At 46.6% G+C, this 25,903-nt stretch overlaps 3 protein-coding genes across 5 annotated transcripts; 1 reads left to right on the top strand and 2 right to left on the bottom strand.

Annotated features, from left to right (window-relative positions):
- Window positions 1-1,309: 1,309 nt before the first annotated feature.
- On the bottom strand, window positions 1,310-4,563 carry LOC306784192 (nuclear distribution protein nudE homolog 1-like). Of its 2 annotated transcripts, none has more exons than XM_079278052.1 (9): window positions 4,453-4,563; window positions 3,945-4,072; window positions 3,665-3,818; window positions 3,079-3,227; window positions 2,811-2,947; window positions 2,066-2,242; window positions 1,885-1,970; window positions 1,637-1,791; window positions 1,310-1,432 (listed from the first exon to the last, which is right to left on the bottom strand). In XM_079278052.1, the coding sequence occupies exons 2-9, from the start codon at window positions 4,028-4,030 to the stop codon at window positions 1,339-1,341; spliced, it is 1,038 nt and encodes a 345-aa protein (XP_079134178.1). In that variant the 5' UTR covers window positions 4,031-4,072; window positions 4,453-4,563; the 3' UTR covers window positions 1,310-1,338. The 2 variants fall into 2 exon arrangements, with proteins under 2 accessions (XP_079134178.1, XP_079134179.1); XM_079278053.1 differs by having other exon boundaries at window positions 1,891-1,970.
- Window positions 4,564-5,932: 1,369 nt separating this feature from the next.
- On the bottom strand, window positions 5,933-9,484 carry LOC306784233 (pannexin-1-like; the record flags this gene model as incomplete). The annotated part of the gene is made up of 6 exons (XM_079278114.1): window positions 5,933-6,033; window positions 6,142-6,301; window positions 6,404-6,905; window positions 7,039-7,235; window positions 7,888-8,009; window positions 9,304-9,484. The coding sequence occupies 5 exons, from the start codon at window positions 9,482-9,484 to the stop codon at window positions 6,152-6,154; spliced, it is 1,152 nt and encodes a 383-aa protein (XP_079134240.1). The 3' UTR covers window positions 5,933-6,033; window positions 6,142-6,151.
- A 2,666-nt stretch (window positions 9,485-12,150) lies between these two features.
- Window positions 12,151-25,045, top strand: marf1 (meiosis regulator and mRNA stability factor 1; the record flags this gene model as incomplete). Of its 2 annotated transcripts, none has more annotated exons than XM_079278065.1 (25): window positions 12,151-13,014; window positions 13,232-13,394; window positions 13,486-13,700; window positions 14,140-14,257; window positions 14,345-14,517; window positions 14,858-15,361; window positions 16,347-16,501; window positions 16,746-16,907; window positions 17,027-17,213; window positions 17,590-17,768; window positions 17,855-17,935; window positions 18,072-18,311; window positions 18,461-18,580; window positions 18,694-18,872; window positions 18,968-19,188; window positions 19,262-19,404; window positions 19,551-19,684; window positions 19,803-20,005; window positions 20,213-20,440; window positions 20,595-20,834; window positions 20,943-21,191; window positions 21,348-21,408; window positions 21,598-21,702; window positions 21,823-21,984; window positions 22,205-25,045. In XM_079278065.1, the coding sequence occupies 25 exons, from the start codon at window positions 12,151-12,153 to the stop codon at window positions 22,402-22,404; spliced, it is 5,286 nt and encodes a 1,761-aa protein (XP_079134191.1). In that variant the 3' UTR covers window positions 22,405-25,045. The 2 variants fall into 2 exon arrangements, with proteins under 2 accessions (XP_079134191.1, XP_079134190.1); XM_079278064.1 differs by having other exon boundaries at window positions 21,790-21,984.
- Between the last annotated feature and the right edge of the window lie 858 nt (window positions 25,046-25,903).

The following is a 25,903-nucleotide window of genomic DNA, read 5'->3' as shown; positions in this document are numbered from 1 at the left end:
CAGAAACATTTCAGGGACAATTTCACAAATTTCACATTAAATCACTTTATTTCCCCCCGTTCACAATATCTCTCTATATACACCGACACAAATACACTATGAACTGTGCTTCTCTCTGAGCTGTTAAAATCTATTATTGCTTGGTATTACTCCTCATTCGCCCGCCATACAGCTCTCGATGGCAGACGGGGGTCTCTCACACCTATTAGGGAATTATTACTATACATTCAGTAGTGAACAATGTGCCGATCTAACGTCTGCAATCAACCTCAAACATTATAAAAGTTATTGGTAACACTAGATCATAAATCTCCGAGGCTGAGAACCTTTTCCTGTCCTCAACGTTCATCACCTTTGACTCCCTTTGATAATAATGAGTCGGCTAAAAAACAAGTCTGTGCGATGGAGGAGGCGATAGAAAGAACCCGGGTCAAACTGAAAACCATGTAATGTTAAACCAGCCTGAGGGGAAGCGACGTGATCTCACTATTACAGCAAAGCACGGCCTACGAGCTGAGGAGGTAAGGACGTTAGTGAAGGCAGCGATGGCTGAAGTACGATGACTGAACTTCCTGTGGGAAACATCGAGTCTCTTCTAGAAACGTATGTTGGGGGTCGGCAAGGTCAAATGGCTTCAATGTCGCTCTGGAGACGGCGGTAAATGGATGTTGGTGTTCAGTGCTACATCATTGGAGCCCTTAGCTCACAGAATACAAAAGAAATAATTAAGTGTCACCGTGTTTTTCTTTCATATCAGATTCATTATTTATTAATAACTCATTACTTTTGTCTTTGATCAGTTTCTTTCAATTTTTCAAAGCTTTGGTTTTGACTTCGTCATCAACAGTATCTGTACAATCTAAACCTGTTTTATAAACGATACTTCAGGTTCCGGGTCCCTTCATCAGGGTCTCATGTCCAGTGGCTCTTATCCAGCTCCGGACTTCGTGATCACTGGACAAGAACAGCAAACACCCGAAATGTGTGTTTCGTCAGCCTGTTGATCCACCACAGAGAGAATCGGTGGATACAGAGGATTTTTAAATGCTACCCACCACCGTGTGAATGATACAGCAGAGGATAGCGCGAGCAGTAGGTTCTCTGTTCCTCCCTTTGGTAGAGACGGTGTGGTACCAGCCTGAGGCAGCAGAAGTCCATGCGCTGATTATGTGGCAAGAAGAGTGGCTTTCTTCTTATATTGTTAATAGTTCAGCAGGGCACGTGGAAGACAGCTCAGTTCAAAGTCCCCATTGCTGTAGTTATTAAGGATGGAGAGGCGACGGGGGTTGGTGTCAGGTTATTGAATGAGGGGGGGGGTTCGTCGTCGTTTTTCCCCTCTCATAGCAGAATCTTGACCCCACCCTGAGGAGACTGGGCACCCTGAGAGACACCTCTCGGGGGAGCCGGTCCAAACTCTAACCGTTTCACTAAACTGCAAGACAAGATGTAGCACACACACAATCATGAGCGAACACTAAGAACACCCTTATTTTAAATAAAACGATAAGTGCAAACAAAGCATGAAATCGAACGGTGCAGCTTTGTTTAGGTAGACGTAAGATGATCCGTAAGGAGGAAAAGCTGACTTCAATATAATAATTGACAGACCCACAGGAGCAGCTGATGTCCTCCTCACCTGTCGTACTGAGGAGGGGGGCTCATGCTGCTAGCTTGGACCTCGGAGCCTCTCTCTAAACCAGAAGGACTACCAGGGCCAGCCGGGAGGGCCGGTCTGCTGCCGGTCGTGTCGTACACAAAGTCTCGACAGGACGCCAACTTTGACTCCAGATTCTGGCAGGAATATTAAAAAAAAATCTTGAGTCAGCTCATGCAGGTCGTGATTCTGTACAACATGTGTCCACTGGTCATCTTTAAATCTCTTACTCCAACTTTTCTCAGCAGCTCTCCTACAATGTTGAGTGCAGATATTCTAGCAGACGTTGTGAGCGGAGTCCCCGTTCGACTGTCACCTAAAACAAAACAGGTACGAGTCGGTGAACACGTAATATGTTGATATGAAGTCGATACAGTCACTATTACTGTAGTCAAAGTTGTTCCATTTCACCTCGTCGGATACTGGAAGGAGGGGGCGTGGCAAATGAGCTGATGGGTTTGGAGGGCGTGACGGGGATGGACGGGTTCCCGGCCGAGGGGCACAGCAGATCTGCTCTGTCCGCGTCTTTGCCCAGGCTGCTGGACGGACGTCTTTCCTTCTGACGCACGGCCAGCTCCTGGCGAAGGTCTGACACAAAACAGGACACGCAGGGAAACTGTGAGTCCGCTTTTTAAGGAAAATGACAAAAGATTCCAGTGCCACATGTTCCATAACGTACAAAAAATGAATATCAGATACTTGGAACTACATTAAATAGATATTACATAAAAGACGGAACCAAATGTCAGCTGTCTGGTAATTGTGAGCATCATGCAAATGTCTTAGAACGCCACGCCGACATAGAACCGAGCAGAGACAAACATCAAGTCTACTGTTAAAGACTTGAACGCACCACAAAGTGATCAACATGCGCTCTGCATATCTCTCTAGTCCACACCGACTGTCTACATCTCTAATAATAAAAAACGAGTTTACACCCGCGTGAATCTGATTCTCCTCAAATGCTCAAAATACATTGGCGATCAAATTTCCCTGAGTTAAGCATATATATGTCAGTGTGCAGAGAGATCAGCAGTTCTTGCAAACTAGAGAAGCTACAGTGTGTGTGTGTGTGTGTGTGTGTGTGTGTGTGTGTGTGTGTGTGTGTGTGTGTGTGTGTGTGTGTGTGTGTGTGTGTGTGTGTGTGTGTGTGTACCTCTGGCTTCATCCTTCAGCCTCTGAACAGACTCAAGCAGGGTCTCTTTCTCATCCAACTCGCTTTCGAGAAAGGCATTCCTCTCAATGACATGGTTCATTCGCTGCTCAAAGTCCTCCAGAGACATGATGGTCGCCCTGGGAATAAGAAGACGGGTCGTTAAAGTCAGCACTGGATCTATTGTGCATGTGTATTAAAGACCAGCAGTGCCATTTGATGATGAAGCCCATTGGTGAGATAATGACATAAGAGCTGTGAAGACACCGACCTGTTGGTCCTCTCCAGGTCATCGTTGGACTGCTCCAGCTCTCGGATGTATTTCTGCAGGTGATCTCTCACTGCTGTGGTTTGTGCCAGATCTTCCTCCAGGGTTGAGATGTGACGAAAAGCTTCGGAATGCTGAGCCTCGAATTTCTCCTGCAAAACAGCACACAGAACTCAAATTGATTCACATGCCAATGTCATGGCGGATTAATCATGGCAACTGCGGGAATGTTTCAATAAGAGGATCTGTGTATTATTTAGCTTCATTCGCAAAGGCAAAAAATCGAAATGGACGTTCTTTCTCCTCCTTGTCCCGACAACCTGTGGTGAGCAATCAGGGCTTTTTAGGGAATCCTGCATATTCACATCCCTCATTAATGTTTTCCTCTCCATGGATGACTGAACAAAAATAGCAGTCAGCTGCCTAACAGCGAGGCAGTTCTTCCCTAGTGGCAGTGGCAACGATATGCTGAGTTTGGGTCAGCTAAAGGCCGTCTGTGGACGTCTTCATCACTCGTCCGTAACTGGAGCACCAGAGCTTGTCGAGCTCTGTCGGGGCCAGGGCCCGATGAATAATCAAGGGGCTCTACCTTTATGTTTTCCAGTTCAATGCGTAGTCGGTTGTTGTCTAAAAGCAGCTCTTTGTTTCGACCCTCGCACTGCTTCAGCATAGCTTCCAGTTCTACTTCATAGTCTCGGCTCATCTGCTGAAACTCCTGAAGCTCCTCATTTGCCTCGTCAGCCCTGATGAGGAAACAATGTTTACTACCACCAATAACTCACTGCCCCATGCTGTAGAACAGGAATGCTTGTTATTTCAGATGCCTATTAGAAGCCTATCGTCTCGATGTTAATGTCTAGTGTTCTTACCTTTGCTGGTGTGCCTCTGCCTGCTCCTTCCAGAAGCCCAGCTCCTCTGCTAGGGATGTAAACTTGTGTGATGTTGGCTCCACCATGTCTGCAGCTCTGTGTCAGGATGATGGAGATCGGAGACCTAACTGTAAACCACAGCAACGTTACAGCTTCTGCTACTGTCGACGTCTGCCACGAGAGCACATCTTAAACATTCAAAACAAGAGAACTGTTGCGGTAATGCTAACGTGGTTAGCTAGCGTTAGTCTACAGCGCTATGTCTTTAGGTCTACTCAAACTACAGAAGCATGTTTTAGCATTTATTTGTATCAAGTGCGAAAAAGTAAAGGTGTGAACTGAACGCGTTCGCAACTTTTAACAGCCAACCGCGTATACGTATACCATGGCTAAGCTTTTCAACTGAGCTAATATAACGTTAGCTAAGTCAGCTAAGCGACTTATAGCTAACGTTAGCCAGAATGTGTTGTCTAAACACAGTAAAAACACGGAAACTACGCAGACTCACCCGCATGTAATGGACCGATTAAAACATGCTATAGCTAATGTTAAGGGAATGGACTACGAGTTAAAACTAAATGTTAGACTTCTGCAACAGACGTATTGTGATTGCACAAACTAATCTCTCGTTACGTTAAGACGGTGCTCGATTCACCAACCAAATATAAACGAAGCTCCACTTCTCGGACGCCATTGGACAATAGAGATGACGCTGTGAACATATTATCCAATCATATCATTGAACGCACTTAAAGTTGCGGTAGGCGGAGCTCCCAACGAGACACAATACACTGAGCTGTAAAGTTATCCCCCCCCCCCCCCTCCCCTCCCTGTTGACATGCCATGGTGCAATAACAACAAAGAAGTGATGTCTGTCCTCTGGATGTTAGAAGTAAAATGAAATGTTTGACTATTATCAGTTTGTTTGGTGTTTCCAATGTTTCCCCCCGCAATCCAATACAACACTACCACAAAGGAAAGCCTCAATGCCCCATAGACCAGGATCAATGCACAACTACTTTTTAGGTATCATATTTATTGCAGGGCAATAATTTGCATTTTATTGAAATGTACAGATGTTTCTAGTTTGCTGGTCACAAGTATTCTGGAAATCAATATCTTTTACATGGAGAGTGAAATGGGATTTACTCACATTTGACTTGTCTGTGGGCAATAATGATTTAATGGAGAACAACATAACTTAATTGTATGAAGCCTGACTGAATGATGTTACATCTGAATGATTTTACAATGATTTTACATCTGACAACAACTGTTCTTGACATTTTACTCCCCCAAAGAATATTCATTCATCTTTCATATGAAATGCAGCGCTGACATCAGTCCATCTGTCTGGACAACCCAGGGTCTTGTTTTTCTTACATGCACATACAGTACCACCTGTTGTTAACATTTATGCATAAATAATCACATGTTTTACAGTCCAGACATAGCTGCTCTTGTGGTTCTTACATTACCAAACAACTCATGTTTATAGTATGCTTACATTGGATAGACAAACTGTCATCAATCACAACATCTTAACATTACCCCACCACTGTAAATACCTCTAAACCCCATGTTATTCTAACATAAAGGGCAGGAAGTGGACTCTTGCAACTGGAAATTGTACAGATGTACAGATTTTCAGGCAAAGGAACATAGATTATGTTATAAATAATGATTGGAAGGCATTTGAGATCCTGAGAAAATTTTGCCTGGGTCCAGACTTTTGAGTCTGCCCACTCCACAGAGTTTGAGTGTAACGCGTTGACAATTCTGTCTGATATCAGGCAAGTGAAAAGTAGCACGTTCCATAGAAAAAGATAGGAATTCGATATTTTTTTTAAAACAAGGTTAGGGCCTCAGACTTGAGACTTGGAATAATCACATTTACTAAAATTAAGACTTCTGAGAAGTAAACTGTCTGTTGGCCGAACGACAGATTGTTTGCATGTATAGAGGCCTCTGAGTCTGATGTGGATTACACTGCTGTAAGGCATTACATCACCAGCAATTCAGATAAATGTAAGTGCACAGGTTTTTCTCACTTATCTTCTTTTCCACCGCAGCCGATCTTATTCCTTTTCTGTTGAATCAATAAGGCAGAAAGGAAGGAAAATAAAAGACGTTATAGTCAGTTCATTTTAGCTGAAGTTACACAGCCTCCATTCGAAGAAGAAATCTTCAACCTTACCTCAGAGGAATCATTCCTCGGCTTTCTTAGTCTCTTTGTTGCTCTCGCGTGAGCACGTCTTCTTACTGTCTATCACATCAGTCTTCACCTGACCCAGAGTTCGCAGCAGGCACATGGTGTCAAACCCCTCGTCATCAGCCTCTTGCAACAACTCAAGCACCTGTAAATAAGACAAGTTACTTATTTTTCACAGAAAACAATAAAAGCAAACACAGATGACACATTCTAAACTTGGACCTACAGTATCTGTGCTTGGACCCACCTGCAGACACTTAAATGATTTGAGTTCGCTCAGATTCTCCTGCAGGAACAGCAAATAGATGCTGAGGTCGTTGTAGAAGGGTGTGACCACGCCCAAAGCACCAAAGCCTGGCAGCAGCTCGTAAGGCCGGAGAAAGCGGGAGCTCTGGCGAGCTGGTCCAAGAGCAGCGTACACCACCAGCGGAACAAGAAGCACATACACCCCCAAGTTGATGTAGCTGAGCAGCCTGAAGACACCGACTGCCACGAGCTTACACTGCACAGCAGACGGCACCGTGCTGTCGTTCTTCAGCATCCCTGTACGCAGGTCACAGGGGAACTCATCAGTGTGAGAGGCAAGTCGGATGTAGTAGCCCAGGTAGATGCAGGCCAGCAGGAGTGTCAGCAGAGTCACGCCCCGACATGATAGGTACTTGACCACCAGGCAGTGAGAGAAGCGCTTGGTCTTCAGATATTGCTCCACTAACGGGTATTTAAAGCAACTCTCGGTCAGATCCAAAGCACTGCAGAAGAGAAGGACATTTCCCATAAAAAGACCAGTGTTTAGAAACGCAAACGCCACAGAATTCACCTGAAAAAGATCATCGCATCTCCTGCTAAAGAGTACATGGTAGTGAGCAATAAAAAGGTGTTTACCTCTGTTTGTCCTCAGATGCACCTTTGCTATCTAATGATAGACTCTTGGCCATTCTGATGGCACGATTATAAAAGCGGTCCAGCTCCTCCATGATGAAGTTCAGGTCAGAGGAGATGTGCGGAGCTGCAGTGAAACGCCAGAAGAGGGCCGGGATATACATGAGGATGGCCAGTAAGAGCAGGATGTATGGGAAGAACTGAGGGAATCACAGAACGGGAGAAAAAAGAAGACAAAATAAGGATTTCTGGACATTTAGGAGCAGAACACAGGGACAGCTTAAAGGTCTTCAAACCAGACTGTGGTCCCTTTTAATTACAACTGTAAATTAGTGGTGAGACCATTAGGGGGCACTCTGACTAGATAACAGACCAAGACTGGTATTTACAGTGAAGACCATTAGATCCCTCCCGGAGAAGGCCCAGAGACAGGATCAACCAGGAGCTGCTAATGGCCCTGTAGACATGCTTGACATTACCCAGGCTCCCTCATGACAGGGCGACTTTCTTTCCCCCTACAGAAAAATGTAACCTTCTTTAAGACGGGATTAAAAGGAGGATAATGTCCAACAAAAGGTTAGAGCAACAGGAATTACAGTCTTGCCTCATCCTGGGATGCAGTCAGACAATCAACCCATTCTACCTCTAAAGTGGTATAAAAAGAAATAATTCTGATTAACGCTTTATTTCCCTCAACTGAGGTCATTTTCCCTAAATTAGTATAACTTTAAAATAATTTTAAAAAGGCATTTCTCTTTTTTAATGAACATTCAATTAAACAACACATAAGAACACAGTTGGTCCATCAATGAGCATCTGTAGCTGATCGTAAAGAAACAAACATGTCTGTACCTTGTGCAGCCACAGTGGTGAGCTGTCGCCTTGTTGCTGTACAGCTGCCCAGCAAAACGAGTCCACATATGCGGCCTGTCTCCAAGAGAAGTTAGTGGGAGCAAAGCAGCTGATCTGGGTACCTTGGGGTGGAAAGTGAAGAGTTAATCCGAGCGGACTCATTGTGGTGATTCTGAAAAGAGAAACAAACACTACAACACTTGTCAGCCCTCCCTCTCCTGCACTCATGACCTAATTTGTTGGTGGGTTGTTTTCAGCATACTTTGTGTGAATAATTATGCCATCCCCTGGTGAGAGGGGGGTTCAATCCTCACAGGTCACAAATGACCCAGCAGACAGTCATATTTTGGCACCACAGGGGATGTCATATTATTATTACAGAATGATGATTTGAACCAACTGAGCACATTCTCAGTCAAATGTCTTCTGTGAAAGAAAAGGCCTATTTTATTGTGTTGTACTCAGTGGTGTTTATAACACTGAGTCTACCCTCACTGGTATAATTAGTTAATGCGATTAGTAACACCTGTGCTTTTCCTGCTATGACAAGTCAAAATGTCTGCCGGGGAAAAGGCCTACATCTACAGCTGATCTGTCTTGTGTGTTTAAAAGCACAGTTTCTCTCCACATCTCCTCCTGTGTGATCGCTATAGATTCAATACAAAAATCAATGTGGGATTTTGGCAAAACTGTGCATGCACTTTTTTTTTTAGCATAATGTGATAACAACAGCTGACCATAATGATTGTGTCTTTCAGTCATAGTAGCACAATAGAAGTTCTCCTGGTAAGTATTTCAGTGTGATGGATACATTGTGTCTGAGTATTTGGGGCCACACTGCCGTGCTTGCAGGTAATGATAACAACAGACTGCGGTCATTAAGAAGATTACATAGATGTGCTAAACTGCTGATGAATATATATTTGGTTTTACACTGAAGAGGAATGCAGATCACCCTCTGTTAATTTGTGTGAGCTATTCTGTTCCTTACTCAAGTCTAAGGCACCAGTTTATAAACTGCCGTGCCCAAAGTGCCCACCATCACCCCCATCATCATCATCATCATCATCATCAGCAGCAGCAGCAGCAGCAGCAGACTGCCTCTCTGTCTCTGTAAACAGAAGGGTGGAGGCTTAAACCACACCTTCTCCAACATTCACACCTCTCATTTTCTGGCCATTTACTGAATATAATTCCTCCATTCATGCATAACACATTGTTTTACCCGCCACTGCCTTTACGTTTGGTTGCTTGGAATAAACGTGCTACAGCATTCGGCAGCGGGCGAGGGACAAAGAAGTCAAGATCCCCCTCGATGACTGTGCATTATTCTATGTGAGGAAACTGACAGGATTATAACCTCAGATGAAGATGATGGTTGCTCCTGACAGGATGCTCATCATTTCAACAACTCACCAACTGACACCTCTTGAGCAAAAGCGAGCGAGATGAGAAACAAAGGCAGTCCCACCGCCAGAAACGTGACTATTTTGTCCACCGCCAGTTCCAGACGCACCCCTTTGTACTTGGCCTCGGTGGGGTCCTTCAACAAAAAATCGGAAAACACGTACTCGGTGGCTACGTGGGCAATCGCCATGACGGATGGGAACAAAAAGCCGGTGTTGTCTAATTGACGGAAGAGTCGAGTCTCCTTTCAATGAGCCCAAAGCGAACTGCGTCTGAGCTTTCAATGTATACAAAAAAGAAGAGTGGAAAGATACGTAATGCATAAAAAAAATGAGCCGTTATTGTTTAACCATCTCCATTCCCAACTGGGACTGATGGTTGAACCTGCTGTCCCGTTACTGTGGCCCAGACATCATAACGGCACAACGGGGAGGAACTGGCCGGCGGCCGCCGCTAGAGGGCACTACCGATGCAATGTAACGCCTGATAGATCATGTGCATGGTGCTTCAGTGACAAAGAATAATATTATAGCCTCTTCGGGGCATTTTAATCATGCGTAATGGCTCAATTCATTATATTACTGGATTATTATATTGATGGTTGGTTTAATCTAAAACAATATTTTAAGATGGTCAAACTATGTTATTGCATGTGTTTTGTAAAGTATACTGGTAATGAAAATCAATGTAGTTCAGTCCAAAAACAAAAAACAGAAGAAAAAAATCACTCTGAAATACACTGAATTAGTAGCGAAACGTAAATGGAAATAGTCACGACTGTACTTACTTGAGTAAATACACGTTCTCTGGAAGGCATTTATCCAATCCCAAGACATATAGAAAGGTTATAACCTTTTGCTACGTTTTACAACCACGAGCCAATAAATACAAAAAATGATGACATCCAATGGAATAGTTCAAACTTCATTCAGTATAAATAACGGGAAAAGTCTAAAATCATCTTCCTAGGGACATATGTCTATAGGCCAAACGAAAATATTGTCATAGCTATATCAGTGATAAAATGCATGATTTTCTATCACATTTTGTCATGTTCATTTCAAATGTCAATTCAATACACCAAATATATTGACCAAAAAAAATAGCATTTCAAGATTTTGATTTGATTTGATTTATTTCCATCGGAACTAGGGCTAAATGTGAAAGAATATATAATATCTTATTGCAAATATATATCAGCCGCGTGCCAGTCACAACAATAACATTTGCGACAGCTGTGCGTGCTTTCTGGCAAAAGTAGGTTACAAAAAGGTGCGGGATTTCTTGAGCGCTAGATAGGAGGAACAACAGCCCTTGGAGGAGGATGATGTGAAAGACGAGACCTTCCCAGGTATCTGAGGCACTAACTTTTTAGGACACTTTTCGCCATTAATGTTTACCGTAAAGGCAATGAACGGTATGCGGGGGTTGCAGCTAGGTGTCTGTTAAAACAAGCTAACAAACTGTGTCTGTTAGCTTAACGCTAAATCTAACGCTAGCTCCAGGAAAACAATGAACGTTTACGTAAATGATCGCTAGCTCATTCCAGCTAAGTTAGCGGTCGGTCTAACGTTAGCTAGTAACTAGCTTACGTTACTTCCGCCGTAAACGGCTGTTACGAAACTCGGAAAAACGGGAACGTGAGCTAGCGTGCAAGTTAGCTAATTTAACATTAACGTCTGTTGCTTTACTTGATTCGCTTTGGTGAAACGGTTCTGTAGCGTTACTTCAGACAAGCTAAGCAGTCCAAACTCGCCAACTCTGTGCATGTCCTACATAATGACGTGCCCCCTTTGTTGATTTAAACATTCGTTACGAAGCTGTGCTGAGTCGAACGCACCTGCGTGACCAGACCCGTGCTTTCTAGAGGAGTCTGTGAGGTTTTAGTGTCTCGCTTGACTTCTCTGTGACTTCAACGTTACTTATGCAGCTGCCAGCGAGTGTGAACTTTTAACTTTCGTTTCCTCTCTACAGCAAAGCATGAGAGAGGTGAAAGTATGGTGACAGACCTCTCTGGGTTGTGGAATGGAAGGACTGGGAAAGGAGAGATCCATATGCAGCTCTAGACCCTTCCCATGGCTCAGTCACCCCAAACCGGAGGCCTCAACCCTGCTATGGAAACTCAAAGACTGCTTCCCCACCAATGAGACAACCTCGGCTCATCACGCGGACAAAGAAGCAAGTATTTATCTGTTTACAGTCCAGGTATTCAGAGGCGTAGGCCTCAGTAAAACACAGACATGTAGGGGAGAGTGGAGGAAGTTTAATCAGTCTGTATTGTGAACTCTGAATTAACAGAACAATATTCAGGACCGTCATCAGAGATGCGGTTCTAGGCAACAATCCGGTGGAATATTTTTTTATTTCATATTTGTCATCTGTTACCGTAACATGAATTGCAATCAACCTTGTTGTGTCAACTCAACCAGGGACAAATTGAAACACAGCAACTTGTGTTTTACATAGAAATTAAAAAAAATTTAATTTTACGCTGAAATGGTGCTCTTGTCACATGAATAATTAGAGCCGCAGGCATGACATTGTGTCTATCAGCTGATCAACAAACGGCAGATTTGGAGATGCTGGGGTATACATTCAATTCAGCATGTAAGTGTTGGCAGAGATGGCACAGTACCTTTTTTTTTCTTTTTTCTTTTTTTTTTTTTCTACTTCACGCCATGTGAAGTTGTTAAATATCGTTGCCGCAGTTGTCTTGTGCTTTGAGGGTGCTGTTAATACCATTGCACACCCATTCAGGTTATTTAGATGAACTGTTGTCTGCCTTTTGCAGGTGACCATGATAATAAACTTAACTTGAAATAATCTGCTGGTCATTGTATGTTACAGAACACGTACATGGATAGCAGAAAGGCCGTGCTGGAACTGAAAGATGTCCCTCCTCCTCCACACCATACGTCCTCTTCCCAATCATCCCAGCCCTTCTCTCTGGCCCCCCTCGCTATGCCTCCTCCCTGCTTGCCTCCTCCTCCTCTGCTTACACAAGAGTCGCACCAGCAACCGCCCCAGTCACAGCTGCAACAAGAGGGGGCTAGCCCTAACGTAAGCATTTACACGCACTGTGACTCCTGCAGCACAGACGGCTATGGGTCATCAGGTGGTGGGAGTGTTGTTGACACCAGCAGCAGCATTGCTGGTGTTGTTTCGCTCTATATGGCTCCAGGCTCTCTAGGAGCACCCACCAGCAGCAGCATCGGCAGGCCAGGCCTTTGCTCTGTAGCGTCGTCTGTTCATCACTATAAACACATTAGCTGCAGAAGCGGAGGTGAAGTTCTGGATTCTTTGCCCACTCTTGGTTACAAACCGCCACTGTCCTCTTCTGTCGCCACCGCTCAGCCTGTTTCATCACAACCCTACCTCTCCTGCTGCTCAGGGCTTCTGCACACGTACCCAGCTGTACCTCTAACATGCAGTCCACCCAGCCTGTTTCACTCCTCGGCACCCCTGGCTTCCTCTCTCCCCTGTGTTTCCTCTCTACCCACTCCCTTGCATGGCTCTTGCCTGGCCTCTTCTGGCTACTACCCCTGTGGTGTGGACTGCTGCCCATCAGCCAGAAGATCCCAGAGAACCACACTCGGTGATCACCCGACCATCACCACTACGACCACCTCGGCACACTTCTGCTCTAATCCTATGCACCTAAATGTAGAACGCACGGTTTGTGTGAAGGGGGCGCACTACTGCCAGGAGTGCCTGTTGAAGGTTGGTAGAGTTCACGTCAATACTTGTGGCCTCTCTCTTGTATTTGTGTACCGTAGAGATCACTGTACGTAGCTTTATTCTATACAAGTTGGATGACCTCGCCATGTGAGACCGGCATTATGTGTGTGTGTGGTGTAATATGCATTTAGGATAGTATTGCTTGATGTTAGTTTTATTTATTTTCTCGACTGTTGTACTGATTTGTACCTAATTGCAGCCCATGAATGGTCTGGTGTCCGACTCTGAAAAGGTATGGCCCAATGCACCTCTTCCCCACACTGCTCCGATCCCTATTCCCATCTGTAATGGCTGTGGCACCTCGTCTGATGCCATGATGCTCATGCCATCGGCCAATCATGGCAGGACTGGCCAGAAGTATGGTTAGTGGACTCTTTACTTGACAATTTTGAATTCCTGCATGTTTACTGTTAAGTGTGTTTTTAGAATGATTGTTTGCAAACTGTGTGTTAGGTTCTCCAGAGAACGGCGGTCCTGAAAACATCCCTCCGGTGGGCGTCTTCTGGGACATCGAGAACTGCAACGTGCCGAGCGGACGCTCTGCCGGCGCTGTGGTCCAGCGTATTCGCAGCCATTTCTTTCAGGGCCACCGCGAGGCAGAATTCATCTGCGTCTGTGATATCAGCAAGGAGAGTAAAGCCGTCATCCAAGAGCTTAACAACTGCCAGGTACCAGCAAAGATCACGTTGCGTGCTTTGCACGTTTACGCTATTGATGAGGGACATTTACACCCTGAAAGAATACCATTGAGCTACAGTTTAAGATGGGCAGAGTTGGTCATGCTGTCATGTTACCTTAAGTTAGGACTCGTTCAGTGTTTCTTTGTGTGCGCTAATGTCTTTTTGTCATCTGTTGTCAATGAGGAGAGAGTGTGCTGCTGCATAGAGACAAGCAGTGCACCTCAGCTGACATGAGGCATCTTTGCACTATTCAATTTTATTTTGTGCCAAATTGAATACTGCATTTTGGATCTTTCAGAAAAAGAAATACTATGAAACCACCTTTTTGATGTTAAAGTTATTTTCATGTCAGACATTGACCTCCATAAAATGACACAAACATGTCCAGTAATTTCCCCCAAAAAAACTGCTGAATTTGTGTCATCAGGTTACTGTTGCACATATCAACGCCACCGCCAAGAATGCTGCAGACGACAAGCTTCGCCAGAGCCTCCGACGCTTTGCTGAGACCCACACTGCACCGGCGACCGTTGTCCTCGTGTCCTGTGAGTTTCAGCTCCGGTTCACTGATAAACTACAGCCTCGACCGCCACGAGGGTTCTTGTAACGACGCGCGTTATCTTTTCTATTAGCGGACGTGAACTTTGCCAGCGAGCTGAGTGACTTGCGTCACCGCCATGGCTTCCAGGTGATCCTGGTCCATGGCAGCCACACGTCTTCAGCCCTCCTGCAGCATGCCCACCGCCACGTGGCCTTCCAGGAGATCACAGCTGATCTGCCACCGCGCATGCTTGTCAAAGCACAGGTAGGCCTCACAAATGCTTCGTTAGGACTGAACTTTTTTCTGTTTCAGATCTACTTTGTGTTAAATAAGGTAAGTAGTTGCTGGCAAATGTAACCAAGAAGAATTTTATTTCAGTGTGGACTTACCGAGAGGGCAGACAGGCAGTTGGAATGTGAATTTCATCATCTTCACAATTATTTACTCACCCCAATTTTTCTTTTAGGAGTCAATACAATTTATCTATATTACTCTGAGCAATTCTTCAACTTGTTTTTCAACTAAAAGGAAGACTGCTGCTTTGATTTTAAGTGTAAATCCTACAAACCAGACAGGCACGCTGTCTCTTCCTCCCCTCCCTCAGCCCAGTTTCAACCTCCTCTATGTGCACAACCTCCCTGTCAACTGTGACAAGAGCCTACGGAACGCTGTGAAGCTCAGGCTACGCCGCCTATCAGACAACTGTGGTGGCAAGGTGCTGGGCGTGGCCCAGGGCACAGCGGTCCTCCGCTTTGGCAGCATTGAGGCAGCTGCGCGTGCCCGCAAGCGGATGGAAAATGAGGATGTATTCGGCCGCCGAATCAGCATCTCCTTCTCCCCGCGGCCCAGAGACGATGAAAGTCCTGAGCCCGAGTCTCGGCCCCATCACTTGACTCTTCCCAAAACCTATCAAAACCAGGATTTAATGTTCGACCCGCCCCCGTCCCCATCCTCCTCCTTTCTGCCCCTGGGGATGCAGAGGTCACCCAGGAGGCCGAGGCGAGCAACCCGCCCGTGCCATGCCCCTGGCCCGGTGCCTGAAAGGCCCTACAGCCCCAGGAGGGGGTGCAGTGGGCCTCCCGGTGGCGCTCCAGCCAAGCCCCATCAGGTCAGCAGACTCGTCGGTGCCTGCTTCCCCCATAACCTGCGTTGCCCTCTATCCTTGTCTGCAGCCCAGTGTCCCTCCAACTGCTGCTTTGACTAACCGCCTCGAGCTGCTCGCTGAGCTTCATTTGTCTGCCTGTGCTAGCATGCGTTAGTTGTCATTAGTGCTTCATGTATTGTCCTGCATTTTCATTGGTCATTCATCACATTCGTGCATGAATCCGCCTCTAGCGTTTGTGCCTTTCTCTGACTGTTGTCCAGCATATCGGTGCTGATGTTCTGCTTCCTGTCAGTAACCAGCCTGTGTTCCTTTGCTTTGGCCCCCGTGGTTTCTTCGCTTTGATAAAACTGATCTCGGGTGGCCGGTATGACTGGCTTTGCATGTCTTTGCCTTGATTGTAACCATCGGACCATCTGTGTGGAAGACTGGACAGAAGTGACCCACACACTGATTACTGTGTAGATGGACTAAAACTAGGGATGGGCATTTTAAGATTTGTCTGTAGTTGGACAGTAAAGATCCATTTTAATTTGGAGTTTGTCCAAAAATAATCTCATTCAGCACCTGAATTGAAATATCATTAACTAATTAACCTGCACAATGGGAATAATGCATAACTTAAACATTATGTTCATCAAAAATATTTATAGTTAAAACTCATGACTATCATCAGCTTACCAATAAATGGGTCCGAAAGTACGTGTCAACTACAACGTGATGACAATCGTAATCTGTTGATGGCAAAACTCCAAATATTTATGCTGTTGATTACGACTGTTTTCTAGTCAGCCAGTTGATTTTATATGCACATCCCGCGTTAAACTTCCAAATACCAGTTTTTGCCATTTCCTAACTTTTTCCATTGTTCCTGACACACACACACACCTACACGCACACACACACACACACACACACACACACATCCATCAACAGTCTCCAGCCAGTCCACAGCTCCAGTATTGACAGCTGCTGCCTCTGTCTGGTCTAGGAGTTGGGTAGTTTGGAGGGCAAGGCCAGAATGAGCTTCTACCACCTGGAGAAAGGACGTGCTGCTTCCTCTTCCCCCCACAGTAATGGTGAGACGGGAGCCATGGAGCAGCTGTCCAAGCCGGGCCTCTCTGGAGAATCCATGTACAGGAGGAGGTACACTAGACTGAGAAGAATGTCATTTGATAACTAGATGAAAATTCCTTTGATTATCTGAGATGTGCAACTACGAGCTTTAACCCAAAATATCTGCTCATGGAGGCAGTACGTTTTTATTTTCCAGCAAAGTAAAAACTTCTGTTTAACGGTGTCTCAATAGAAAAGAGCATTTCGAAGCCCTGGACAGTGAAGGATGGGGTTCTTACACATGCGTCTGTCCTTTTCTAATCTTTCCATGCAGAAGAGAGGGCTCGTACCCTCGCAGTGTGACTGAATCCCCTGCAGAACACGTGGACCGGAGCTCAGGGGAGTTCCAGATTAGCACACCCTCAGCCTTCAGCAAGTTGAACCTGCACAGGAGCTTCAGTCCCCTCATCCTGTCTCAGGGTTCCTGGTCCTCCAGGTGACATATTGGGTCATATTTCAATACGTTAACCGAGAGCATACAAAGTCTCCAAACCCTCAAAATATTCATTGTAATGGTAGTTGTGATAAGTTGTCTCTGCCCTTCTCTAACAAAAGGAGTGCATCGCCCTGCCTGTCCAGCCGGTCCTCACCCCTCCTGGCTGCCTCTCGCAGCCCGTGTCCCGAAGGCCCACCTGAACCGTTCTCAGACGGGGCGGAGGTCCAGGTGGCCAACCTGGACTACAGAATGTCCCGCAAGGATCTGCAGCAAACATTGCAGGACACCTTCTCGCGTTACGGACGGGTAAGGCCAACTCCAGTGACGTTATCAGCCTTTTTCACGGACGATATTTGATTTGCCACGTGTAGAGATGAGAACGATTGTTAAATTCCGTTTAGCTGCTCTGATTTCTGGCTGCTGGTGCATGCTTGCTCAAGCTCACTTGAGTCCACTTGAATACAACAGCGCCATCGTTGGTATTCTTCGTGACACTTGTGCTTTTCCTGCTGTGACGATGCATAATGACTGCTGTGAAAAAGGCCCGTTGTGCTGTTGAATGTGTTCATCAAGCGTGCCCGAGTCCCTTGAGATGGAAAGTTTGCTTGCAGGTTGCCTGCTTGACACGTGATTCGCGCCGGTCTCAAAACATTTCCTTGTGCTGTGACTTGTTTTGTCTAAGGTGAAAGCTGTGGAGCTCAGCCCCCACACGGACTATCAGCTGAAGGCCGCAATCCAGATGTTGTCCCTGCAGCAGGCCATAAGCGCTGTCAGTGGCCTGCACCGGTATAAGATCGGAGGAAAGCGCATTCAGGCGTCTCTGATCACTGGTGGGAGCAACAAATCCCTTTCCATGCTCGGGTACAGTTCAGTGTCATTCAGTTTGGTTTCTCTCGATGTTCTGGTTTTGGACCGTGGGGGTAAATGTCAGCGTTTTCATTATACAGCACAGAGATCATCAGCATTCTACAAGATGCACCTGCCAATTGCCTTCCCCTCTTCAAGTTCACAGAGATCTATGAAAAAAAGTAAGTAGCTTTGTCTCAACTTGCATTCAAACAGGAACAACATTTGTAACGCAGCAATTCCACAATGATGATATGCTTTCCAGAGTAGTTTGCGATACTATAAACGATATGCTCCTCTACCCCCCCCCCTCTCCAGATGTTCCCGTAAGCTCGTGGTTGGGGATCTGTACCGACTACCTGAGGTGGTGGCAGTGCGGGAACAGGGCGGCTCGAGGCTTGTGTGTCTACTGCCCAGCAGCCAAATCCGTCAGAGTCCGCTGGGATCGTCTCAGTCCCAGGACGGCTCCTCCTCTGCCAGCGGCAGCCCCGTGGTGTTTGAGGAGCTGGAGTACCACGAACCGGTCTGCAGAGACCACTACACACAGCGCAACTTCAGGTTAGACACAGAACATTCCACGACATTCTTATCCTGTCTCACACTGAATCATCAACCTCAATTCTCACAAACGCTGTTCTCTGACCTACAAATGAAGCAGAATGTCTCCATAACTGTCTTACTCATTTCTTTTTCTTTTTCCTTCTCAGTGAGGCTGACTTTGACCCTGACTCTTATCAGATACCTTTTGTTGTGATGTCTCTGAGCACCGTAGCATCTGAGGTGCACAGTCTTTTGCAGTCGCATGAGGGAACTCTTCCATTGCTCAGGTTACAACCAGCTCTTTGATTCATGTGTTCATTTATTGGGGTTGTTTGGTGTTTTTTTTAAAGCAACACACACACACGTTTAAGGTTTGTAATGTAGTGTGTTCTCCATGTAGTTTTCCAGACTGCTATGCAGCAAAGTTCAGCCGTCTGCAGCTGGGTAATGAGACGCTGGAGGGCGGCGTTCCTCTGGAGCACCTCATCACCTGTGTGGCCAGTATCACCGTCATCACCGCTCAGAATGGCTTCAAAGTCATCAAGTGGATCCACAACAAACCACCAGCACCAAACTCCGGTAGGTTGCTGTTTGAGGTTCCTACAATGCCAAACCTACTGCTGTTTGTACCAGCCGGTCATACCCATTCCTGACTTCTTCTTTTTGTCATTTAGAACCATGGATTCAGCGCTGCAAGAGTCCGGTTGGCAACCCACAGCTCATCCAGTTCAGCCGTGAGATTATCGACATGCTGAAGAGTCAGCCTTCTTGCATCATGCCCGTGAGCAAGTTCATACCCTCGTACCACCATCACTTTGCCAAGCAGTGCCGCGTCTCTGACTACGGCTACTCCAAGCTGCTGGAGCTCCTGGAGGCGGTGCCACATGTCCTGCAGGTATTTAGGTTCATGAGGAGCTTTGTACTTTTCTTTGTGTTGTATTCTACATATTGTGTGTTTTTATTTCCAGATATTGGGAATGGGTACCAAGCGTTTACTGACGCTGACTCATCGCGCTCAAGTGAAGCGCTTCACCCAAGACCTTCTCAAGCTACTTAAATTTCAAGCCAGCAAACAAGTGTCGATCAAGGACTTCATGCAGGCGTACCATTGGTCAGTCGGCATAGTTCGGCGCTGAAGATGTCTTTACAATGTGTTTTGTGTTTCATTCAGATGAATGCTAGCGCTTCACCTGAGGGTCTGCCTGTGAATCCGATGGATCATCCGCGTTATGTTTGTGATGTGATCCCGTGCATCAGGTGCTTCTCTAGAGACTGGAGGATAATCGACTACGGCACATGTGGCCTGATGGACCTGCTGACTGAGATCCCAGACACCACCATCACTGTTGCACATCAAGACATGGATACGGTGATCTCTGTTCCCAAGAGAGGTCTGTTCAAACCGCTTACGTTACTAAAAAGTACCCAGTGACTCCAGAGGAATCACCCGAGCAGTTGAGCAGCAATAGTTCTGAGCGGATGATTCAGTTCCCTCTCGTGTGCCTGCAGAGCGTACGGTGGAGGAGATGGAGCGCACCAAGCAGTTTGGGAAGGAGGTGGTGGACCTGCTTCGTCACCAGCCTCACTGCCGAATGGCCTTCAGCAAGTTCATCCCCACCTACCACCATCACTTCGGTCGTCAGTGCAAACTCAGCTACTACGGCTTCATCAAGCTCATGGAGCTCTTCGAGGCAATCCCCAGCATAGTGATGGTGAGTTAGAAACACCGTTTGTACAGTTCACTGCCTCGTGCTCCTCGGTGCACCAACCCTGAACAACGAGGAAGTGCGTTTCTGGTGTAATGACGGTTCGTCCATGTTGTGCAGCCAAGAGAAATGATTGGTATTGAATCGAGTGTGAATGCCTCTTTGTTGTCTCTGCCTGAACACTGATTGAACTGCTGTCCTGCCTCTTGTCAGGTGTTGGAGTGTGGTGAAGAGAAAGTGCTGACTCTGACGGAAGTGGAGCGTATCAAGGCTCTGGCGGCTCAGCTGGTCAAGCTGCTTCGGGCTCAGAAGAACTCCAGCCTTCCCGTCAGCCAGCTGCTCACCGAGTACAGCAAGACCTTCGGTTACGGCCTCCGCCTGCAGGACTACGACGCCAGCTCCCTGCCGGCTCTGCTCACCAAACTCTGCCACGTTGTCAAGGTAACGAAACTTCTAATGGTTTTAAAATATGTGTGTATATATATATATATATATATATCAGTTTTTTTGTAGATCTTTTGTAAATATGCGTCACTTGGTAAGACCAGTGTCTTTATGAATAATAAACGACCCGCCGCATTCTTTCAACTTGAAGGTTGCGGATGGCTCGGGGGGTCGGGAAGTGCAGCTGATCAACAGGAAGTCTTTGCGCTCGCTGACCTCCCAGCTGCTGGCTCTGCTCATGTCCCAAGAGGAGGAGCGAATCACCCGGGGCCTCTGCGTGGAGGAGCTGAGTCAGCGCTACCTGACCGTCCACGGCGCCCCGCTCAACCCGTGTGAATATGGGTTCCTCTCGCTCAGCGAGTTACTGAAGAGCCTGCCCTACCTCGTGGAGGTGAGTGTCGACGTGTTCCTGTGCTAGTCGCATCGTCTGTCAACGTGGCTCCATTGTTACTGCGTGGTTCACCTGTACTCTGACGCTGTGTGATGTTTCTTCTTTCAGTTGTACGATGAAGAGAGTGACAACAAAGCCGGCAGCAGCGGCGGCAGCAGCTCCGGTGAGGAGTGGGTGAGGCTGACCAGACTTTACCAGTTTGCCCGTAACGTGCGCGGCCTGCTCCACACCTACCATTACAACCAGATCTTCCTGACGGAGTTCCAGGGGGCTTACAACAAATTCACAGGCTGCAGCCTTGAATCACGTTCCTACGGATACACCGGCACCGACGAGCTGCTCGGCGCCGTTCCGCAGGTGGGATTACGTTTCATTCAACGTTTACCGACGTACGTCCGTGTCGACTGCTCAGACGAGTGTTGGTTTACTCTCACACTTGACTCAGAGCTCATTATGAACGTCGTTCGTGCGTAACGCTGCATCCTCTGCATATGTTTTGTGTGGCGTCATCAGGTGGTCTGGATCAAAGGGCACGGTCACAAGAGGATTATCGTTTTGAAGAACGATATGAAAGGTGAGACGACTCTTCATTCATTGAAGTCTATACAGGCCGTCCATGATGGCCGCGTGCTGAGGTGATCATACGACACGGGACAGGACTGTAGGTGCTCCATGGGAACACTTGAAAGTGATGTTTTGAGGAGGCACCGACACTGATGTATGGAAGCTGTATGACAGGGAGGTGTTTGTGTGCTTTGTTCAGCAAGGGCGAGCCCTTCAGTCCCTCACAGCCCCCAGCCGGGAGAGAACACGGAGAGCCCACGAGACAGCCCCGTGAGCAACGCAACCTCTGGAACCCAGAGTCCAGGTAACACGGGTCACACGGGCGCTCAAGATCCGTTTAGTTTCTGTTATTAAGAAAATACTGCTCCGCTTCTGATCCGATGACATGTAGATGAAACCGTACCGAGCTCTTTCTACCTGCCAGGTGGCGACGGTGCAGCAGAGTCGGAGCTGCTTCGTCTGACGTCGCCGGTAGATCTACTGTGTGGTCCGGTACCGTCCAGCCTACCGTCGCCTCAGCTCCACCCAGACCCTGTTCTCCTCCAGGAGATGGACCTGATTCACTTTGAGGAAAGAACTCCAACAGGTCTGTTTGTGATGCGTTTTAAACTCATCGTCCTGGGAATACTGAGAGTTTAACATCATTTGTTCTGTTTAAAGTCACTTTCCTCTGACTGAGAGGCGGCAGAGTTTTCATTTTAACGGTAATCTTCTGCTAACATGACGTGCGCTGTAAGACGGTCAGCGCGTCTCTGACTTGTGCGTTTTGCGGCTCGGCTGCTGATCTCTGAGATGTGTGATTTCAGTGGGCGGTGACCCTGATGTGGCGGCCGTTACTGACGGCCCATCTGATCGGCCCGGCCTCACAGACGACTCCGCCGCCTCCAGACCTCGCTCACCGCCGCCGAACCCGACGTGCACCGTGTCCGTGGACAGTCCCAGCAGAAGAGCCACACGCAGCAGAATTAAGCTAGCCGCCAACTTCTCATTCACAGCCGGCCTCTGATCCTCCACACACACACACACACACACACACACAGCAATACTAGCGCACACGTAGTGTAACTCTAAATACGAGAGTTGACCAGCTTCCAGTGAACACACAGAAGTGACCACAGAGGAGCGTCGGTGTCTCCTCGGCGTCCTTCGCCAGGCTGCTGCTTTCTTCTTCATCGCTCATCGGCCATCTTTGTTCCTTGTTTTTTGTTTGCTTCTTTCACGATCCGTGAGTTCTTCCGATGATGTTCACCAAGCTGTGATTTACTTCTTGCAGGTTTTCTGCAATTCTTTATTTTGCCAAATGCATCGACTGTAGCCCGTTTGATTTCACCTCGAGGGGAGTTGAATTATATTTCCATGTGCGTCTTCACTTCAGAGCCGCGTTGTGTCTCAGAAGACTCGCTGAGTGAAGAGTCTAAACACGAGTTGGTTGCCACTGTACACAGAGCATTAGTGCTGGGGATGACTTTCTATGTTAAATCCAAGAGATGTAGTATCCCTCGTTCTCCGATCATACACTTGACAAATACCAGAAGGTTGATGAAGATATATTGGTCATGAACCACATTGAGGGACCTCCCTGTGTACTACTTCCTTGCTGTAGCCCTTGGAGATGGTTCATTTCGTTTGTGACATTAATTTCTAAATTCCTGTGAAATTTTGCTTCGTAGGAAACGACAGACATGTCGTCCAACCCGGACGCTAAGCACCCGTTTCAGTCTTCTTAAGAGGCACCTGTTCTTAGATGTGTCTTCATCTTCTGTCTGCTAAGTAGCCTCACGACAGTATTCTCAGTTCCTGTTCTGGTACGCAGAGGATTTAGTTGTCTGTGGAGGAGATCGGCCTAAATGTTTGGTGTATTTTCGGGGCAATTCAATGTAACTGCTCGTTGGTGTTTGCTGTTCAGGCTGTGGCTTTTGTGAACGGAAGCTAACCGTTTTTGAACAGTTAATGCATCGGTGGCACGGTTTAGATTGAGATTGTGACGAGCACTGCTCTCAGGAATTATTTTATTCTTGTTGTACTTTGACTTCATTTATTGCAAAGATTTCTGCTCGTCTCTCCGGGGCCACTAAAGAAGGCCCGAACGCCGGAGCACTCCGGCCAGATGTGTGCTCCTGCAGCAGGAACTCTGATCTACTTTGATTGATCGGCTTCAGCCAGCAGCCGCTGCGTTTGTGTTCTTTTTAGCTGCGTGTGTGTGTGTGTGTGTGCGTGTGTGTGTGTGGTTTACACTGGAGTAGGTGGTGTGAAATATGCATGGTGTGCATAAATGAGTCTATGCATGGTGTAAGCCCAGGAGGTGCAGACGGGAACAGAAGATGTTAAGACATTCTTTAAGATCAGTCTTTTATTTCCACCATGTTTTGGGAGTTGGCCTCACCTTTGCAGTCGCCACATAAATGCTCAAGGTTTTTAGAGTGAACCTTGTTGCGGGTCGGCTCTGTGTCTGTGGTGCTGTCCGTGCTTGAGTTGGAAGAGGGGAGCAGTGAGCACTCCCGAGTTTTTTGATTTTTAAATGACGAGGTGGTTGGTTGTGTGATTTTTAGGGGACGGGTGGGTCGGGAGGCGGTGGTCTGTTTGTGCAGCACCATGGAGGCTCTGGGCAGCCTCCTGAACAGACTGACGTGTACGGAGAGGGCCCGCTGCGGCTCTCTGGAACCTGCCGGGCTTTTACAATGGCTTGTATTTGCCACGGTGCCAAATGAATCGCCACCGTGTCTTCCCCCATCGCCCACAGCTTACATAGAGCAGTTTTTACCTACTGATGTGTGTCGTTGTCTCACGTTTCCTCCGTCTCAAGTGTTTACAAGACTGCTGGCTACTGAATTGCCACCAAATAATGTCTGCCGCCACGACCGAGGCGCCGCTGAAGTCTGCGGGTTGTTGTTTGTGTTCAGAGAAGAGGCTCAGGAATGGGTAAGAGCCCATTTAATCAGTTCGTGTCCCGGTACAGTGTTTACCTCTTTAGCAGCGTTAATAAATTCCCTTCCAGACTTAATTTTGACTTGGTATGAAAAGCCTTTTAAAGCTGAGATTCCACCTGACAACTTGCCAAAATAACTGAAATGCCAATCAAACAGTTTTTAATTGGAGCTGTTGGGGTTCAGGTCTCTCCTACAGTGTTTTACTGTCTTTGATGAAGAGTTAAGGATTTAGACTTGATAATGATAGAAAGGGGCTGTAAATAATTTGACTTTGGCAGTACGGATGTGTTACTTTTTGTAAATTTGAGCAAACCCTCGCGCCCCCCCCCTGCAGTGGCAACTAACTCGGGAATATATTTAACTTCTCTGTTTAGCTCTCTCTCCTCTGTTAGAAGCTATTGCACCTGTCAAAATATGCACTTCTGCATAGTTTTGTTTCATGAAATCCAAATGTGAAGATGAGGTTTTGGACTGTGGGGCTGAAACGTGTTTTTGTGTCTTTACCTTCAACTGTTTTCACGTTGCACAACAAGAAAACGTTTCCTTTGTTCAGCCGTGTCCTTTAAACTGCTCCTGCCTCGTTTACTTTGTGTTTACGTCTCACTGTGTCCTCTACATCCCACCCCCCCCCCCCCCCCCAAGTTTTACTGCCTCGCCACACTAAATGTCACTGTAATGTTGAAGGGACCAAAAAATATATATTTCTGTTAATAAATTTCACAAGCATCAATTCTGCCTCGTCAGTCTCAATGGTTTTGCTGTGTGTGTGTGTGTGTGTGTGTGTGTGTGTGGGGGGGGGGGGGGGGGGAATCGATACAGCATAGTATCGTGATATTTTTCCTGGCGATATTATGTCGATACACGGACTCAAAGTATCGATACTTTATGATATAAACTATTTTAAAAAAAAATAAAAAATCAAATCCATTGCTTTTTCAGTCCACTAGATGGTGCTGAGTTGTTTTCTGGTGAGGTCAGCAGAGGTGCGGGTCTGCGTGTGTGAGTGGTAGGAAGTTGGTCGAAACAAAGATGGAGACATCAGAGAAAGAACTCAGATAAAACATGTTGACACAGTTTTCCTTTGGGGACATAAGTTGAAAAATGTAATAAATCGCAATATGTTATCACAATACTCAGAATCGTGAAAGTATCGAGAGTGTTAAAATGACCCAGCGTGTTCCTGAAAGATGCGCTTTTATTAAACATGTATGTACAGGTAGTTTCATCTTATAGTCTGCATATTTGTTCAATATTCAACATAAGGACATTCATAAATTCACTACTACAGAACGCTAAGTTATCAGAAGGAAGGTAAAGTGACAGCGCAACACACTGCGTGATACAAGTCACTAATGTCCTAAATACACTCAAACATAGTCTATTGGAGGCGTTTACAAGAGTTTCATTCGTTTCCTGGTGTTTATCATAAAAACTCAAGACGAAAGTCAGAGGATGCAAGTTGTCAGAAATGTCCATAATAACGACGGCGTACGACGGTCAATGGTTCCCGGTTGCTGATGGCTGAGATGACGTTGGGATGTGGTGATGCTGGGGAATGTGCAGCTTAGTGGACCATTG

This window comes from Melanostigma gelatinosum (genome assembly GCF_949748355.1).
Source record: "Melanostigma gelatinosum genome assembly, chromosome: 11".
NCBI classification, from domain to species: Eukaryota; Metazoa; Chordata; class Actinopteri; order Perciformes; family Zoarcidae; genus Melanostigma; species Melanostigma gelatinosum.
The sequence above is the reverse complement of the archived record's forward strand: the minus strand, read 5'-3'. Positions and strand labels throughout refer to the sequence as shown.

Coding starts and splice junctions, on each gene's coding strand:
- LOC306784192 (XM_079278052.1), bottom strand. CDS start 4,030: ATGGTGGAGCCAACATCACACAAGTTTACATCCCTAGCAGAGGAGCTG. Junction 3,228..3,664: donor TTGAACTGGAAAACATAAAG/GTAGAGCCCCTT, acceptor GCTGTTTTGCAG/GAGAAATTCGAGGCTCAGCA. Junction 2,243..2,810: donor GCTGAAGGATGAAGCCAGAG/GTACACACACAC, acceptor GTTTTGTGTCAG/ACCTTCGCCAGGAGCTGGCC.